We start from the raw sequence: 18,296 nt of genomic DNA, 5'->3' as shown, positions 1-18,296 counted from the left end.
GGCAGTTTGGCTTAGTGGTCAATGAGTTCAGCTTTGGTCCAAAGTTTATTTCCTACTTGCTCCCTTAGAGTTATTAATTAAACATGCTTCTATTTTCTTTGTTGTTTCCTTTTAACTTTTTGGTTACTAAACGGTAAGTAATGATTCTATTATTAATATAGATAGTTTTCAAAGTACGAAAATTCATCGAATGCTAATAATATTAATTAGAATTTGCTCGTCAACTGGGGTCATCGCAAAAAAATTTATATTTTCAAATGATCATATAGCATTTATCTAAAGATATTAGTGGACACATGATCTTAAAATCCTGGATATGCTTCTCCCTCTAGTACAAATAAATTGAAACAGTATTCTGTGAGAAAAAACATCCTTTTGTTTGCAGGTTTTTCTTCAAAGTATAGATTGGAAGAGACAATATTTTAAATTACACATGAGTGGCAATTGGAGAAGCACTCTATTTCTATTTGTGAGCAATATCTTTATTTTGTTTGTGTTAATGGCAATTTTCAATGGATTCAGGTTTTAGGATATGGTTGGGCTGGTATTATGAGGAAGTACGTAGTAGAGCCTGCAGAAATGTGGTGGCCATCTACCCTTGTTCAAGTCTCTATTTTCAGGTAAGAACTATAAACAAATACTTACGACTTTCTGGTGAAATAGTTCTCATGTTTTAATTTTAAGGATATCTATGTATTTTTGTCAACCCAAAAATTGTTATTTCACTTTTCAAAGAAATAACAATTTTAAGGTCAAAGAAATTTCAAGTTCCTAACATTCTTATCTTGATGAAGGAGTACATCACATAATCTTTAAAAGAAAAATAACAAAAATGTTTTAGTAATTATGATTTTAGCTAGTCTTACGTAATGGTTTTACAATTATAATGTAACAAATGCTAGAATTTGTCAATAATGTACAAGAGTTCACCTTCTTCCACTATGTCACATTATTAATATTACTCCCTGTGTTTACCATTAGTTTGCTTCTATATATTTTTTCCTTTTTTGGTCATTTGGTCGAATTACTTAGCTGAACAATTCTGACATTTATGAAATTTTGCAGGGCATTACATGAGAAAGACAATAGTGGCAATTACTCTAGAGGAAAGTTCTTTTTAATAGTAATGACTTGCAGTTTCACTTGGTACATTATCCCTGGATATCTCTTCAAAACTTTGTCAACAGTTTCTGTTCTCTGTTTGGCATTTCGAAAATCAGTATTAGCACACCAACTTGGATCAGGCCAAAATGGGCTTGGCATTTTATCTTTCACTTTTGATTGGTCAGTCGTTGCATATCTAACCAGTCCATTAGTCACTCCATTCTTTGCCATTGTCAACATTTTGGTGGGCTATGTTATAATAGTCTACATGATGATACCTGCAGCCTATTGGGGTTTTAATCTCTACAATGCCAACAAATTTCCCCTTTTCTCCACTAATTTATTTGACGCCAATGGCCACAAGTATAATGTTTCAGCTATTGTCAATGACAAATTTGAGATAGACATGCCTGTATATGAGAAGCAAGGACGAATAAATCTTAGCATCATGTTTGCTCTTTCATATGGACTCAGTTTTGCAACAATTGTGGCTACCCTCACACATGTCATCTTATTCAATGGGAGGTAAGTGAAAATATACTTTGCTATTATCCTATTTTGGTTGCACTTAACTGGCAAAGGACAACCCGGTGCACTAAGCTCACGCTATGCACGGATTCTGGGAAGGGGCAAACTATAAGGGTCTATTGTACGTACGTAGTTTTACCCTGCATTTCTGAAAGATGTTGTTTCCACGGCTCCAACACGTGACCTCCTGGTCACATGGCAACAACTTTACAAGTTATTAAGATGTGTGGTTATGTTGCTCGGATCCTCTAAAATATTGTCGCTTCTGTTTCAAAAATGCATTTTTTAGGATCCAAGCAACATTTATTCTTTAATTCTTAAAAATATAAGAGACTACTAACTAGTACATGTTTATGCAATTATGCATATGAAGTAGCTGAAAAGATAGTTTATTCTTGAGCAGGGAAATATATGGCCGATTTCGAGCATCATACAAAGGAAAAACAGATATACATACAAGGCTTATGAGAAAATACAACGACATTCCTTCGTGGTGGTTCCACACGATCCTTGTTCTCTCACTTGCGCTCTCTCTTGTGCTCTGCACAGTCATGAAATCGGAGATTCAGCTACCATGGTGGGGACTCATTTTCGCTTGTGGCATTGCCCTTATTTTCACCCTCCCTATTAGTATCATTCAAGCCACAACAAACAATGTAAGTCGAAAATGAGGAATTATGTTTAGATTTTTTTCTTAGAATATCTCAAATCATATATAGTGTGTTGTTGTTTCGTGTGACAGTCACCAGGACTAAACGTGATCACGGAGTATATTATTGGACTGATAATTCCAGGGAAACCAATAGCCAATGTTTGCTTCAAAACATATGGTTATATAAGCATGGCTCAGGCAGTATCTTTTCTCCAAGATTTTAAGCTTGGCCATTATATGAAGATTCCTCCAAGATCAATGTTTGTAGTTCAGGTATTACTCTTGTAAAAATAACCATTTCTTGACTTTTTTTTTTTCTTCTATAACCAACTTAGCGACCCCTTTTCATTTCTATGGATGAAATCCAAATTTAACTCTTAGCACATCTTTGATTTCATTTTTCAAATTTGCAGCTAGTTGGAACTTTCATTGCTGCAACTATCAACATGGCATCGGCGTGGTATATGCTTACACACATTCCGTTCATATGTCAATTAGATTCACTACCTAAAGGCAGTCCATGGACTTGTAGAGGTGACCATGTTTTCTATGATGCATCAGTGATCTGGGGTTTAGTAGGACCAAAGCGATTTTTCGGACCTCTAGGAAATTATGGTGCACTGAATTGGTTCTTTTTGGGAGGTGCTATAGCACCAATCTTAGTGTGGTTGCTACACAAGTCATTCCCAAAACAGAGATGGATTAAACTTATAAATATCCCAGTGTTACTTGGAGCAACAGCAGCAATGCCTCCAGCTTCAACTTTGAACTTCAATAGTTGGTTTGTGGTTGGATTTTTGTTCAATTTCATCATTTTCCGATACAGAAAGAAATGGTGGCAGAGGTACAATTACGTACTTTCTGCAGCATTGGATGCTGGATTGGCTTTCATGGGGGTTTTCATTTATCTGTTCTTCGGTCTTACGAATCATGAGAACATCAATTGGTGGGGAAATGTTGACGACTACTGCGATTTGGCCAAGTGTCCAACTGCTAAAGGAATTCAAGTTGATGGCTGTCCATTGCTTTGATCATTTCTAGTACTTATAATATCGTTAGGTTTCTGCTCATAGTTGTAATTCAGTGGTTTTCTTTGATCTTTTGGTATGTATATTGCCTTGTGATCAATGGCATTACTGCTTTAGGGTACCAGTATTGGGTTTAAATTGATACTGAAAATCAATTGCATTAAGTTTGATCTTATATCCAATCGGTACTTGTTCAATAAAATACAAAGGAACAAGACACAACCTGAAGCACACAAGAACGAAAAGCTATATACAATTTCAAACGTGAGTATAGAACAATTTATAAGCTAGTGGTTTCGCATTTCCTTGTCGGGGGGGGGGGGGGGGGGAATTTTCCCTACAATGTGTAAAAACTAAATATCTGTTAAAGAAAAACCATACGTGTTTCCGATGGAGAAAACCCATTGGAGAAACTTAAAAAGTAGGACAACCGTCTACAGATATGCCCTTGGCTGTAGGACAATATGCTAAATCACAATGCTCAGGGTCATTATTTCCCCACCAATTTATGCTTCTATTCTCCATTCCCACACTAAAGTAGAGCAACACAGCCATAAAGGCAACTCCAACATCTAAAGCTGCTGATAGGATATAGTTATACCTCTGCCACCATTTCTTCCTATACCTGAAAACAAAAAAGTTGAAAATCGTCCCGACCAAAATCCAAGAATTGTAGTTGAGTGCAGTTGCTGGTGGCGTCATAGCTGTTGCTCCAAGAAGTACTGGAAGGTTAATAAGGGGTATCCACGTTTGCTTCACTTATGTAGTAACCACACTACAACTGGTCCAAGCATTCCTCCAAGAAAGAACCAGTTTAGTGCTGAGTAATTGCCAAGATGACCAAATATCCGCTTAGGACTCACGAGACCCCAAATTACTGATGCATCAAAGAAGACGTGATCACCGGGGCAAGTCCAAGGGCTGTTGGAAAATTTATCCTGATGACATATGTTGTCTATAGAATCCAAAAGCCACCATGCTACACTCAGGTTAACTGTTCCTGCAATTATGGTTCCAAGGAACTGGAACAGAGAGAACGTCAAGCAGTGATTCTAAGAGAAAGGAACCTAGCTAGGTTAGTGTTCAAGAGTGTAACACTAAAACTCTTGAATTTGGAGGTTATTGTAGATTTACTACCTAGGTTGAATTATTTAGCATGTATTGAACTCTGCATAACTTACTATGGGATAAAATCGTACCTGAACTAAAAACATTGACCGCGGATATAATGACCAAGCTTGAAATCACTGAGAAAAGAGATTGCTTGAGTCATGCTCATATAGCCATAAGTCTTGAAACACACATTAGCAATAGGTCTTCCAGGATATAACACCCCCATAATGTACTCGGTGATTATGTTCAGTCCTGGAGTCTGACGGAATGAACAAATACACAAAGCAATCAGTCGTGGTATCTTACTATGCCGAAACCAAAAACAGAAAAAAAAAACAATATAATAGGTAAATTGGAAGTCTGTGGTCATATCAGACAATCAAAGAGAAGGATAGATCAGCATTTAGGTTACCTGATTCGTGGTTGCAGTAATGATGCTGATGGGAAGGGTGAATGTGAAAGCAAGGACAGCGGCAAGGATGAGTCCCCAGTAAGGCATCTGAACCTGATTCTTCAGGAAAATGCAGAGGGCAAGTGATACAAGAATTGTCACGAAAAGAAGCAAGTAAAACCACCACGAAGGTATGTCTTTGTATCTTCTCATCAGCCTCGTGTGGACATCGACCTTTCCTTCTGAGGAAGCTCGATAGCGTTGGTAAATTTCTCTTCATGAAGGACCAGTAAATGTGAGAACTCGGGCTTGGAACGTATAAATTTAAACGAACTAAAATTGCTTATGGAAAGGAAAAATGAGGAGAATATAACCTTCCATAAAATAAAGCAACATGAGTGAGCGTAGAAGCAATGGTGGCAAATCCAAATCCATAAGTAAGAGTAAAGAAAAGGCTCAGGTTTATTCTCCCTTGCTTCTCATACTCGGCTAAATCAAGATTAAATTGCTTATTCACAATCAGTGATATGTTATACTCCTGACCTTGTGCGGTAAACAAATCAGACGAATATAGAGGGAAATTTTTGGCATTGAAACCCCAGTAGGATACAGGAATCACTACATACATTATCAAGGCATAGCCAACAAAGACATTGGCTATTGCAAAGAATGGACAAATAAGAGGACTGAACAAGAATGAAGCTACAGTGGCCCAGTCTAACGTGAACGCCCCGACTCCTAGGCGATCACTAGTAGCCCACTCTAACGTGGCTACTTATTCACAGGTGATCCAATCTGTTGAGCAGTGACTGAGTTTGGATATGCCCAACACACCCATGAAATACTTGATAGAGCTTGGAAGATATAACCAGGGAATAAGTACCATGAAAAACTGCATACTAATGCTATCACAAAGAACTTTGCACGGGACATTTCCCGCTTGTTTCCTTTGCCATTCGCAATTTCATTGTCATCTTCATCTTCATCTTCTTTTTCATGGAGTGCCCTATAAAATTAATGACTTTGTAAGAGTGCTTGTTAGCTGAATAACTAAATCAATCAAAATTCTTGTACATTCGTGTGTGTGTATATGTATATAATAAAATTTGTTATATTTTATATGTATCCTTATCTTGAATTAAAACAATTAATATGAAGAAATGATGGGAGCCAAAAAGAAAATGAAATTTAGATGACACTATGTGATTGTCCACTGGTCATGTATGGCTTGATTATAGCTTTGTTTGGATTACATAAAAAAGTGAAGTAGACATAAGAATTAAGCTGTTACACCTTGTGTATTCGGCGTTATCATGCTGTAAATGAGATAATTCGATAGGAAGATAATTTCTATGAGATATTTAAATGATGTGATAGTTATACGTTAAGATTGGAAGTCATTTGAGTTGTGATTAAAAATTCGACAAAGATCGCGCGCAAGTTACGAGTTTAAATTTCACTGGAATTTGGATAAAATGTTGATGACCTTTTCTCTCAATATACTGGGAGTTATGGTGTGTTCTACCTACCGAATCGAAGGTCTATGAGTTTAGTTTCCAACGCAACAAACCGTTCGTTAATACGACTTCGGAGTAGAGAGATATTAACATTTTCGTACAGGGGTGCACACTGTTACGGGAACAGTGTGCCTAGTCGGGTTTAGTCAAAATTTCTTTATTTAAGTCAATTTTTAAAACAGAACCCCTGCGTTTTATCCTCTCCAAAACAGAACCAAAAACCTAGGGATTTCCTCTCAAACTTCTCCCATCCATCTAGCCAAGCATAACAACAATTTAGTCATCCTCAAGATGGAGAACACCATGGTAGCTTCGGAATCGTGAATTCTTCGGTGTTTCACTTTTCATAACAAGACTCCGCCTTGAAGTAATTTCGAATTTTGAGTAATTCTGGTCACATAAGGTATGATTTAACTTCCTCTTTGATCTTTGTAAACTTCTACCATAAGAACAAAGTTTCTTGCAACATGGGACCTACTCTGCGTCAGATTATCAACTGAATCTATCCGTTTTCTAGTCCCAATAATAGGATTAGTCTTATTACAACTCATCCTTTGAAGACATGAAACATTCATTAACTATGTTTGTTTACTTGTGCAGATTAATAAATTAGTAAACCACATGTTTCTTTTTGCTCATAAAATTATAAAACTTTCCCCATCTAAGAACTACTTATTAAAATGTTCATACTTGGAATGTACTACTTACTACTGTTTTGTTGGGGTTGTTCTATATGGATTTATTGTGTTGTTTGGATATGTGAAGACATGTATGGAATCATATCAATGAGGAGATGTAGTAAAGTAAAATTTGGTGGTGTGTTGGGGGGAAATTAATCTACAAAAGAGTCTACAAATTCATGGCCACAAGTTGTTCGCGTAAATGTCTAAATGAAGAATTATTTAAGCTATGAGCTTGAATTTGATTTTGAATGGTTTGTATTATGTAGGAAATCATTCCTAAGGCTTTTGAGGTCTTGGAAACAGTATATAACTCCATCGACAAGGTATGTAGGGCTTTCGCTATACTTTTCGGCATGACTAGAATTCGAATAAACGTTTATCGAATTGTCTCGTCGGATTCGAGTTATTTCACCTTCAACTTATAAAGATGCTTAGACCTGATCTTTTCTCATAGATTGCTTACTCTAGAGGATATCTATGAATTCTCGGATTTCCTTGTTCCTTGCTTAAAAAGAACTAGAGCCTTTTTACTCGTTCTCCTTTCGACGTTCATATAAATCATGAATAAGTAACATTTACTTCAAAGGTACTCATAATACACAACTCTCATGTTCTTAGTACTTGTTGGCTCGTAGTTGAAAATTAAATATTTTTAGCCACAACCATGATAGTCGGGGAATAATGATGATATGCCACTTCGACTCTTCTTAGAATACGTCTTTTAAGGTTGGTTATGCATTGCACCTATATAATTTATGATTTAGTATATGTATGTATTTACTTTCATTACCGAGCCGCATTATAGACGGCTGGGTATGACACATATTGTGTAACCACTGATCAGTTGGGATTACCGAGCTTCACGTGGCCGGGTACGATTCTACCGAGCCTTTATTATGGCCGGGTATGTTATGGATATTATAGCCCCACAGAGGGATTTATTATTATATAATGTGATATATTATAAGTAGCGATAGTGAACGACGGTGTCACGAGCATACATTTATATCCATGTTGAATTTTAGTTTCCTACCGAGGCTAGTTTCAGAATTCAAATTATCTCTATGTCTCTTCTCTTGTTAATTACATTTTTCATGTTACACTTGTCGCCCTACATATTCAGTACATATTTCGTACTGACGCATTTTTATGCGTTGTGTTCATGCCCACAGGTTCGAATAGACAGAGTGGCGTGCCTCCTCAGTAGGACCCCCAGGATCAGCGTTGGGTTTCGCACTCCACTTCTTCGGAGTTGCTGACTTTGAGTCCATAGGTACTATTACAGATGTATATGTGTGGTTTTGGGCATGTCGGGGGCTTTGTCCCGCCCTGTTGAGATTGTCTTACACTCTTAGAGGCTTGCAGACTAGCGGTCATTGTATATATATATTTTTCGTATCGCCCTATCGGCCTTCTGGATAGCTGTTATACTGTTGTTACAGCCTTGTTGGCCTAGTTTATATATATATATATATATATATATATATATATATATATATATATATATATATATATGTTGTGTTGGGCTCTTCTGCCTGCAGGTTATTAAATCTTCTTCTCCAATAACATCTGGTTTCTTTTCTTCAATGGCCAGATCTAGCCCTTGTTGAAAAAGGACATCTAGAACCTCGCCTTGCCACATCCCAAAATGTCCGGACCCGTCAAAAATTTCTACCGCAAATTTCGCATTTGACACAATTCTTGTCATAAGCGAAGATGCCAATGATGACGTATTGTTGACACTTGATGTAGATTCTTCTTGTTTATTGTCCCCCATATTTGACACAAATATTATTTAATAGCTGACGACACAAATCAAGATTATTTCCTTTCTGATGTAGAAGATCAGACTAAGCTGCAACTACAGAGCATACTCAGACAGAACCTTGACTCAGTTACCAAGATAAATCTTTTCTGATGTGGAAGATCAGACTATGCTGCAACCACAGAGCATACTTAGACAGTACCTTGGCTCTGATACCAATTGTTGCGGAAGCCAAATGTATATAGTGTGAATAAGTCACAACTACTATACCAAAAATTATGACAGCCACCAAATAATAAATAAGACAATAAAGCAACAATAAAGGGAACACCAGAATTTACGAGGTTCGGCTAATTTTGCCTACTCCTCGGACACAACCAATATTTTATTCCACTCCAAAAATACAAGTGAAATAATACTAAAGAGAGAAGATACAAATGCCTTAAACAGATGAGAAGGCAAATGAGAGGTGTGTTTAAATCCTAAACATTAAGCCTTCTTTTATAGGGGAAAAGTTTCCCACCAACTCCTTAACCCACCGACGTGGGATGGAAATTTGACATAATTCAACAAATCTCCACCTTGGCAAAATTCCACATCTTCAATTTTCTCTCAATAACAAATTTTGATTGTGTCTTCATCTTCAATCTTCAGTTTTCAACAATGTTGATCAAATCCAAACAATGTTGAAACTTGACCGCAGTCACCACCTTTGTCAGCATATCAGCAGGATTCTCCGTAGTATGAATTTTCTTCACTGTGACTCCACCTTCTTCTATGATTTCTCGTACAAAATGATACCGAACATCAATGTGCTTCGTCCTTGCATGATAAACTTGGTTCTTCGCTAATTGAATAGCACTTTGACTATCACAAAAAATTGTGATACCTTTTTGTTCAACACCAAGCTCCTTTAGCAATCCTTGAAGCCAAATTGCCTCCTTCACAGCCTCTGTAATAGCCATGTACTCTGCCTCTGTTGTAGACAAAGCAACTGTTGACTGCAAAGTAGACTTCCAACTAACTGGTGCCTTTGCAAAAGTAAACACATAACCAGTAGTTGATCTTCGTTTGTCCAGATCACCCGCAAAATCTGAGTCACAATATCCAACTACAGACTGATTGTCTTCCTGCTCAAAAACTAACCCGACATCTACAGTATTATGAATATACCGTAGAATCCACTTCACAGCTTGCCAATGCTCCTTCCCTGGATTGTGCATATATCTGCTAATAACTCCAACAGCTTGTGAAATGTCAGGCCTTGTGCAAACCATTGCATACATCAAGCTACCAACAACATTTGCGTATGGTACCTTTGACATATACTTTCGTTCAACTTCATCCATTGGCGACATAGTAGTACTTAGCTTAAAATGGGAAGCAAGTGGAGTACTAACTGGCTTAGTCTTGTCATCTATGCCAAAACGTTGAAGTACTCTCTTCAAATATTCCTTTTGAGATAAACAGAGTTTCTTTGAACGTCTATCTCTAATTATCTCCATGCCAAGAATTTTCTTTGCCTCACCCAAATCCTTCATCTCGAACTCCTTCTTCAGTTGAATCTTCAACTTATCAATTTCTTCCAAATTCTTGGAAGCTATCAACATATCATCAACATATAGGAGAAGATATACAAAGGAACCATCTTTAAGCTTGTGCAAATACACACAATGATCGTATTTGCTTCTCTTGTACCCTTGCCGCAACATAAACTCGTCAAATCGCTTGTACCATTGTCTAGAAGATTGTTTCAATCCGTACAACGATTTTTCAAGTTTGCACACCATATTTTCTTTTCCAGCAACTTTGAATCCTTCTGGCTGAGTCATGTAGATTTCCTCCTCCAAGTTTCCATGTAAAAACGCAGTTTTTACATCCATCTGAACTAGTTCCAAATCCAATTGTGCTACCAAAGCCAACATAATTCTAATGGAGGAATGTTTTACAACTGGAGAAAACACTTCATTGTAATCAATTCCCTCCTTTTGAGCATATCCTTTGGCCACCAATCTTGCTTTGTAGCGAACATCTACTTGGTTAGGAAATCCTTCCTTCTTTGCAAATACCCATTTGCACCCAATTGCTTTCTTTCCCTTCGGGAGATTGGCCAATCTCCATGTATGATTCTGATGAAGGGACTGTATTTCATCATTCATGGCAATCCTCCACTTATCTTCTTCTGAACTTTGGACAACGTCTTTATAAGTAGTAGGAACATCATCAGCTACAATTGAGGTTGCACAAGCAACCGTCTCTATGAGACGAACAGGTTTCGTTATTGTTCTTTTTGGCCTGCTGGTTGCTATTGATTCAAGTTGTTGTTGAGGTTCCTGAGTTGGAATCTCCTCTACTGGCTCTCCTTCTAGAGGATAATCTTCATTTGTTTCCTCCTCTGCTTCTTGTGTAGGAAAAATAAATTTTCCCTCAAACTCCACCTGCTTAGAAGCACCTTCATTTTGTTTGGTATCTTCTGTTACCTTATTTACCATAGCAGATTCATCAAAGGTAACATCCCTGCTGAATATTACTTTCTTTGTCATAGGACACCATAAGCGATATCCTTTGACTCCAGAAGTAATTCCCATAAAAATAGCCTTCTTTGCCCTTGGATCCAATTTTGACTCCGTCACATGATAATATGCAGTTGAGCCAAACACGTGCAAAGAGTTATAATCTACAGCAGGTTTTCCGTACCATTTTTCAAATGGTGTTTTGCCATCAATAGCAGCAGATGGTAGACGATTAATGAGGTGACATGCATATGTAATTGCCTCAGCCCAAAATTCTTTGCCCAAGCCAGCATTGGACAACATACACCGTACCTTCTCCAGCAAGGTCCGGTTCATACGTTCTGCCACTCCATTTTGTTGTGGTGTATGTCTAACAGTGAAGTGTCGGACGATGCCATCATTTTCACAGACCTTATTGAAATGATCATTTTTGTATTCACCTCCATTGTCTGTGCGAATACACTTGATCCTCTTGCCTGTTTGATTCTCCACCATCGTCTTCCATTTGAGAAAAATTCCCAACACTTCATCTTTGTTTTTCATTGTATACACCCACACTCTTCGAGAAAAATCATCAACAAAGGTTACAAAATAGTGCTTCCCACCCAATGAAGGTGTTTTGGAAGGACCCCAAACATCAGAGTGTACATAATCCAAAATGCCTTTAGTATTATGGATCGCTGTACCAAATTTAACCCTTGTCTGTTTCCCTTTAACACAATGCTCACAAAACTCCAAGTTGCAAGCCTTTACTCCTTTTAACAATCCTTGATCTGATAGAGTTTTCAAGGATTTTCCTCCAGCATGTCCCAAGCGCATGTGCCATAGCTTGGTTGCTTCTGCCTCTTTGTCGTCACTGGATGTCACTGTCGCTGTCCCAATAACTGTACTGCCACGATAGCGGTACATATTATTATTCTTCCGATTAGCCTTCATTACCACTAGTGCACCGGAGCATACTCTCATCACTCCATTTTCTGCAATGATTTTGAACCCTTTTGATTCTAGGGCTCCCACAGAGATGAGATTCTTCTTCAAATCCGGTACATATCGAACATCTGTTAATGTTCTGATCATTCCATCATGGTTCCTTAATCGTATTGAACCAATGCCATATGAGGTAAGAGGGCTGTTATCCGCTGTGTGGATGACTCCATATTCTCCTTCTTGAAATTCCACAAACCAGTCCCTGTTGGGACACATATGATGGCTACAAGCCGAGTCCATCAACCATATGTCTGATGATGTTGATGACTCTGTTGTAACTAATGAGAAGTCTGAATCATCACAATCAGCTACATTTGAATCCATAATGGCCTTTCCATTATTATATTTGGCCTTATTCTTCAACTTCGGACAGTCTTTCTTCCAGTGCCCTTTTTCTCGACAAAAGGCACATTCATCTTTGCTGGGTCTGGATTTTGACTTGGATCTTCCCTTCTTTGTCCTCGTTTGATTTTGAGGACGACCCCTCACAAATAGTGCTTCTCCTTCTCCGCCCTTCTGTTTTTCTCGCTTTCTTTGTTCATAGCTGTACAAAGCCGAACAAACTTCTCTGAGAGAAACTTCGTCATTTCCATGGAGTAGAGTAGTTTCAAGGTGCTCGTACTCATCAGGAAGTGACGCCAACAACATCAAGGCCAAGTCACCATCATCATAAGTTGTATCCATATTTTGCAAATCTGTGACCAACTTATTGAAACTGGTGATATGTTCATTCATCGTGGTACCAGGAACATAGGTGAAGTGAAACAGTCTCTTCTTCATGTACAATTTATTTTGACTGTTTTTCTTCAAAAATTTATCCTCCAGTGCTTTCCATAATCTACTTGCAGAAGTTTCCTTTGTGTATGGATATTTCTGCTCTCTAGCAAGGTAGGATCGAATGGTACCGCAAGCAACACGATTGATAATTCTCCAATCTTCTTCTCCAATAGCATCTGGTCTCTTTTCTTCAATAGCAAGATCTAGCCCTTGTTGAAAAAGGACATCTAGAACCTCGCCTTGCCACATCCCAAAATGTCCGGACCCGTCAAATATTTCTACCGCAAATTTCGCATTTGACACAATTCTTGTCATAAGCGAAGATGCCAATGATGACGTATTGTTGACACTTGATGTAGATTCTTCTTGTTTATTGTCTCCCATCTTTGACACAAATATTATTTAATAGCTGACGACACAAATCAAGATTATTTCCTTTCTGGTGTGGAAGATCAGACTAAGCTGCAACCACAGAGCATACTAAGACAGAATCTTGACACAGTTACCAAGATAAATCTTTTCTGATGTGGAAGATCAGACTATGCTGCAACCACAGAGCATACTAAGACAGTACCTTGGCTCTGATACCAATTGTTGCGGAAGCCAAATGTATATAGTGTGAATAAGTCACAACTACTATACCAAAAATTATGACAGCCACCAAATAATAAATAAGACAATAAAGCAACAATAAAGGGAACACCAGAATTTACGAGGTTCGGCTAATTTTGCCTACTCCTCGGACACAACCAATATTTTATTCCACTCCAAAAATACAAGTGAAATAATACTAAAGAGAGAAGATACAAATGCCTTAAACAGATGAGAAGGCAAATGAGAGGTGTGTTTAAATCCTAAACATTAAGCCTTCTTTTATAGGGAAAATTTCCCAACCAAATGGCTAACCCACCGATGTGGGACTTTAAATTTGACATAATTCAACACCTATAAGATTAATCAGTGAGGGGCATTGGTTTAGGGTACATAAATTTTGTTCCTTTCTCTTTCATTTTCTTCTTTAATTTTTTCTTTTCCCACTAGCTTTCTGTCTTTTTGGTGGGAATTCTTAAGTTCTCTGAAGATATTTGTGTCCGATCAAACCAAAGACCATTTGCTTATAGTTTAATAATGAATTTAGAAAATAACGATGATATAATAAGATTCCAGGATAAGATTCTCAATCCACAATAATTTTTAACCAAGCAGAAACAAAAGTGTGACATTATTAATTGCAATTTGAAGCTTAAATAATAATAATAAAAATAATAATAATAATAATAATAATAATAATAATAATAATAATAATAACTAAAGCATATAGAGAAAGGAAATGCACCGGAATAAGGAGATCTGAACAAGTGTACTGGGCCACCACATATGGGCCGGCTCAACCACGTATTTCCTTAAAAGCCCAGCCCAACCGTATCCCAAAACCTGCCAAATTCCACAGTTACGTTAACTGAAAAATCTAGTAGAGGAAGAAGAAAGTCAAGTCATGCTTTAGACACTTGTATGTATTAAATAATAAAGAATAATAATAATAACAATAGTAATAGTATTAAAATAATAATAATAATAATATAAGTATATTACTACATTTTGATGAACGTATAAAGTATTATTACTAGTACTTATCATGGTGCTATGAAAAAAGGAGGTTTGACCTCTTTTAATAAAATAAATTAAAAATATTATCATAGGAATAACGATTCAAGAAAGTATGGCGAATTTGGCAAGAGGTCTTAAATTAGACTGGATAAAATTTGTAATTCATAAAGATAGGAATCTAGCATAATCTGAAATTCATTTAACAGAAATGAGAACAGTTTCTAAGCCAGTAATCTACACTTATTTCCTCTTGAATAACTGATTATAGTCAGTGTAAATTAGTAACTCGAGAAAAAAAAAGTACAAATATTCTGTACAATCGCTAAGAGTATGTTAACCACGTAATAGAATTTTTACACTATCACTTAACCAAAATGCTACTCCACTGTATTTGATCATACTTTACGAGATAAAACCAATCAACATCTAATCACGTTATGCTCAATAATATTCCTTTGTATGCATCTCAATACCATTATTTGGGTGCTATACATAGAAAGCTGACACTAACAAGTATAACGCCCATTATTTGGGCGCTATACATAAAACTTTATGTATAGCATCCAGTATTTGGGCGCTATACACCTTTTTCCTAGCCCCACCAATAATTCCTGACTTCAATAATTCAAAAGCATATAGTGCCCACTTTTTGGGCGCTATATATATATATATATATAAAATCCGGCTAGCCATTTCCTATATAAACAGGTTAGGATTGTATAGAATTCATTCAAAAGGTGTATAGCGTAGAAATTTTCCGGCTAGCCATTTCGACACGCTTGTTGAAACGTTTATTGTTGTTAAATTCTCTAGCATTTTTTCATTATGTCTGAAGAGCTAGAATAAGAGTTTCATTATATTGGGGGGGGGGGGAGGAGGTTGTGATGGAGAATAACTCTGTGGGCTACAGTTTACCTGCTCAGTGTCATGTTAAATTGCCACTTACAATGGAGTACGATAAATTGATATCGTTGTTATGCAAAAAAATAAGTGTGAGGAAATGTTCAGTGATACCTAAAGTAACCGGAAGATATCCGTGTTCCGTCACTCCACAAGGGGTTGCTTTTTACTCGTAGTTTAACATCGACGATGATGAAACTTTGAGTGATTTTCTGAGGACTCCGGATGAATGTCGGGAATTTCTTGTAATCACAATGTTGGAGATGTACGTGAAGGTCGAAGACGTTCCAAAAAACGAGGTTGTGCGTATTAGAGATAACCCCCAGTCATCGGGTGGTTATTCTCGAGCAGCTTTTGCCGGACAGGTTCAGGATGAAAGAGTTTTCCTTGATTTAAACTTATCACCGTCGGCGAATGAGCAGCGAGAAAATAATTTATACCCTGCTTTCCATAATTCACAAGACGAGTGGTAAACTTCAATTTTCATTTGTGTTAATTATGTATATTTTTGGTGTATTGAATTTGTATTAACACTCATATATTTAATAGGGGGTACCGGCCGAATATGAATTTTACAAGTGGCCCATCCGGTAGTCATCACCTAATTGAAAACATCCATCATGGAATTTCATCACATTACGACTCGTAAGTGAAGTGATATAGCTATATGGAAAGCATTTATTAATTCAGTAGCTTATATTTTTGTTGGTTGTACAGTGAAAACAAGCAAGTTGAACCATCCGAAGTGTTCGAGAACAAGACCCCCCCCCCCCAAGTAGAAGGAGCAACAACAGCCTCGTATATCGCTGTACATCCACCTCTGCTGACTCGTCGGTGATAGTATGATGGATCTGCTCTAGGTGGTCTTTAATGGGGACCAATTGCATACGACTGGACCCAGACGCTACAGTCTCGTCCTCCGTCCTGAAACCCGTGAGCATGTGCAGCATATCCCAATAAGACTGCCGCAAATAATATCTCATGGTTGCAGGTAGTAAAACTGGCAAGCCATCAGCGGACAGGCCATATAAAATCTCAGCGTCCTGGAGTGTGATGGTGGCCTCGCCGATGGGCAGATGGAAAGTGTGCGTTTTCGGTCGCCACCGCTCAATCAAGGCCGTGATCAAAGCCCAGTCGAGCTGTATCCGGCCAATCCTAATAATCCTATATAATTCCATCCCCTCCAGGTAATGGACCACGCAGCGATGTAGAACTCTATGCCTCAAAAAGTCCAACAATAGATCCACTCTCCTGGCCCGGAAAGTTTGCGTAAGCAACTGTCCGTCCCATATATACTCGGATCTATGCTGGGGCTGTAGGGCTAATAGATCCAACGTCCGAGGGCCGGGATGTATAGTCGCGTCCATGTCGTCAACTGTAAATTAAAACAACATTAATTGTATTTTATTCTGTATATTAAATATTAATTTTTTGAGATACACAATTTTTAGCGTTATACAAAAATTATACCTATAGGTTCTAGGCTCGATATTTGAGTCCTAGTAGCACCAAACTATCATTAATAATTATGTGTTTGTTTTATAATTTAAATTCATATTTTTTAATAACTTAATTGTACAAATTATATATATATATATACCTATAGGTTCCGGGCTGATATTTTGAGGCCCAGTGGCACCAAGCTATCATTAATAATTATGTGTTTGTTTTATAATTTAAATTTATATTTTTAATAACTTAGAATTCCTTTTGTTTAAGTATCTTATACTGGTAGTTGAAAATGCAAACTTTGTACAATTAAATTAATATATATATATATATATTAATTTAATTGTACAAAGTTTGCATTTTCAACTACCAGTATAAGATACTTAAACAAAAGGAATTCTAAGCTAAAATACTACACATTACTATGCTACAAGGCTCTAAATTTTACTACGCTAAAAGGGTCTACATTTTACTACGCTAAAAAGGTCTAGATTTTACTACGCTAAAAAATAATCTAAACTAAACATAAACAACAAATAAATTTAATTGCAAATAAAACACAAAACGGCATGAAAACACATATATATAAATCAGGATATTAACAGACAAATTTATATATATATATTTTTATAAAACACTAATATTAAATTCGGATAAGTTTAACATACTAGTTTCGAAAAAAAAAATACAAACCGAAATAGAACACATACAAACAAATAATATGCATTATTATAAAAGTTTCAACTTAAAATAAACCGAAATACCTCGATTTAGAATTTTTGGAAAGCAAATAGATTGAAATTTTGACTCCGAAAGTGTGAATCGACAATAATACGAAGCTCTACTCGAATGTGGGACCTACGTTCTTCACCTTTTATGTGATGGGGGACCCAAATTTTTTTTTTTAAAATAGTGGGGCAGCGGGTATGGGAGTGGGGGATCAAGAAGAAGAAGATATAAAATATTGAGGAAGAAGAAGCAGAATGGTCGTCTTGAAGAAGACGACTCGTTTTTAAAAAAAGGGGTATAGCGCTGGGTATTTGGGTGCTATATCTGTTAGTGTCAGCTTTCTATGTATAGCGCCCAAATACTGGGCGCTATACATTAACGACACAGTTAACATTAATGTATAGCGCCCAAATATATATAAAAATGTCATTTTTTTTACATCTATTAAGGTGCTACTTGTCCAAAAGAACCACATTTTGGTTCCGGACTCTCCTAAGTATATTAGTCGATGTAGCATTCGTGTAAGATGGCAATGTTCTTGAAATATACCAA

General features: G+C 37.0%; 1 protein-coding gene and 1 pseudogene across 2 annotated transcripts; one reads left to right on the top strand and one right to left on the bottom strand.

The window, feature by feature from the left end:
- Positions 1-10: 10 nt before the first annotated feature.
- On the top strand, positions 11-3,431 carry LOC104229127 (oligopeptide transporter 2-like). 2 transcript variants are annotated; one of them, XM_070171626.1, is made up of 6 exons: positions 11-133; positions 523-620; positions 1,066-1,629; positions 2,036-2,288; positions 2,375-2,557; positions 2,698-3,431. In XM_070171626.1, exons 2-6 carry the CDS (start codon positions 550-552, stop codon positions 3,313-3,315), a joined length of 1,689 nt encoding a protein of 562 aa, XP_070027727.1. In that variant the 5' UTR covers positions 11-133; positions 523-549; the 3' UTR covers positions 3,316-3,431. The 2 variants fall into 2 exon arrangements, with proteins under 2 accessions (XP_070027727.1, XP_009780017.2); XM_009781715.2 differs by lacking the exon at positions 11-133 and having other exon boundaries at positions 149-620.
- A 295-nt stretch (positions 3,432-3,726) lies between these two features.
- Positions 3,727-18,027, bottom strand: LOC104229129 (oligopeptide transporter 4-like; annotated as a pseudogene).
- Between the last annotated feature and the right edge of the window lie 269 nt (positions 18,028-18,296).

Source organism: Nicotiana sylvestris, chromosome 4 (genome assembly GCF_000393655.2).
Source record: "Nicotiana sylvestris chromosome 4, ASM39365v2, whole genome shotgun sequence".
Lineage (NCBI taxonomy): Eukaryota > Viridiplantae > Streptophyta > Magnoliopsida > Solanales > Solanaceae > Nicotiana > Nicotiana sylvestris.
The sequence above is the reverse complement of the archived record's forward strand: the minus strand, read 5'-3'. Positions and strand labels throughout refer to the sequence as shown.

Bases quoted from the DNA above. Each gene is read 5' to 3' on its own strand.
- LOC104229127 (XM_070171626.1), top strand. From the start codon at position 550: ATGAGGAAGTACGTAGTAGAGCCTGCAGAAATGTGGTGGCCATCTACC. The intron at 621-1,065 runs GTAAGAACTATA...GAAATTTTGCAG, and splicing joins GTTCAAGTCTCTATTTTCAG to GGCATTACATGAGAAAGACA. The intron at 1,630-2,035 runs GTAAGTGAAAAT...ATTCTTGAGCAG, and splicing joins GTCATCTTATTCAATGGGAG to GGAAATATATGGCCGATTTC.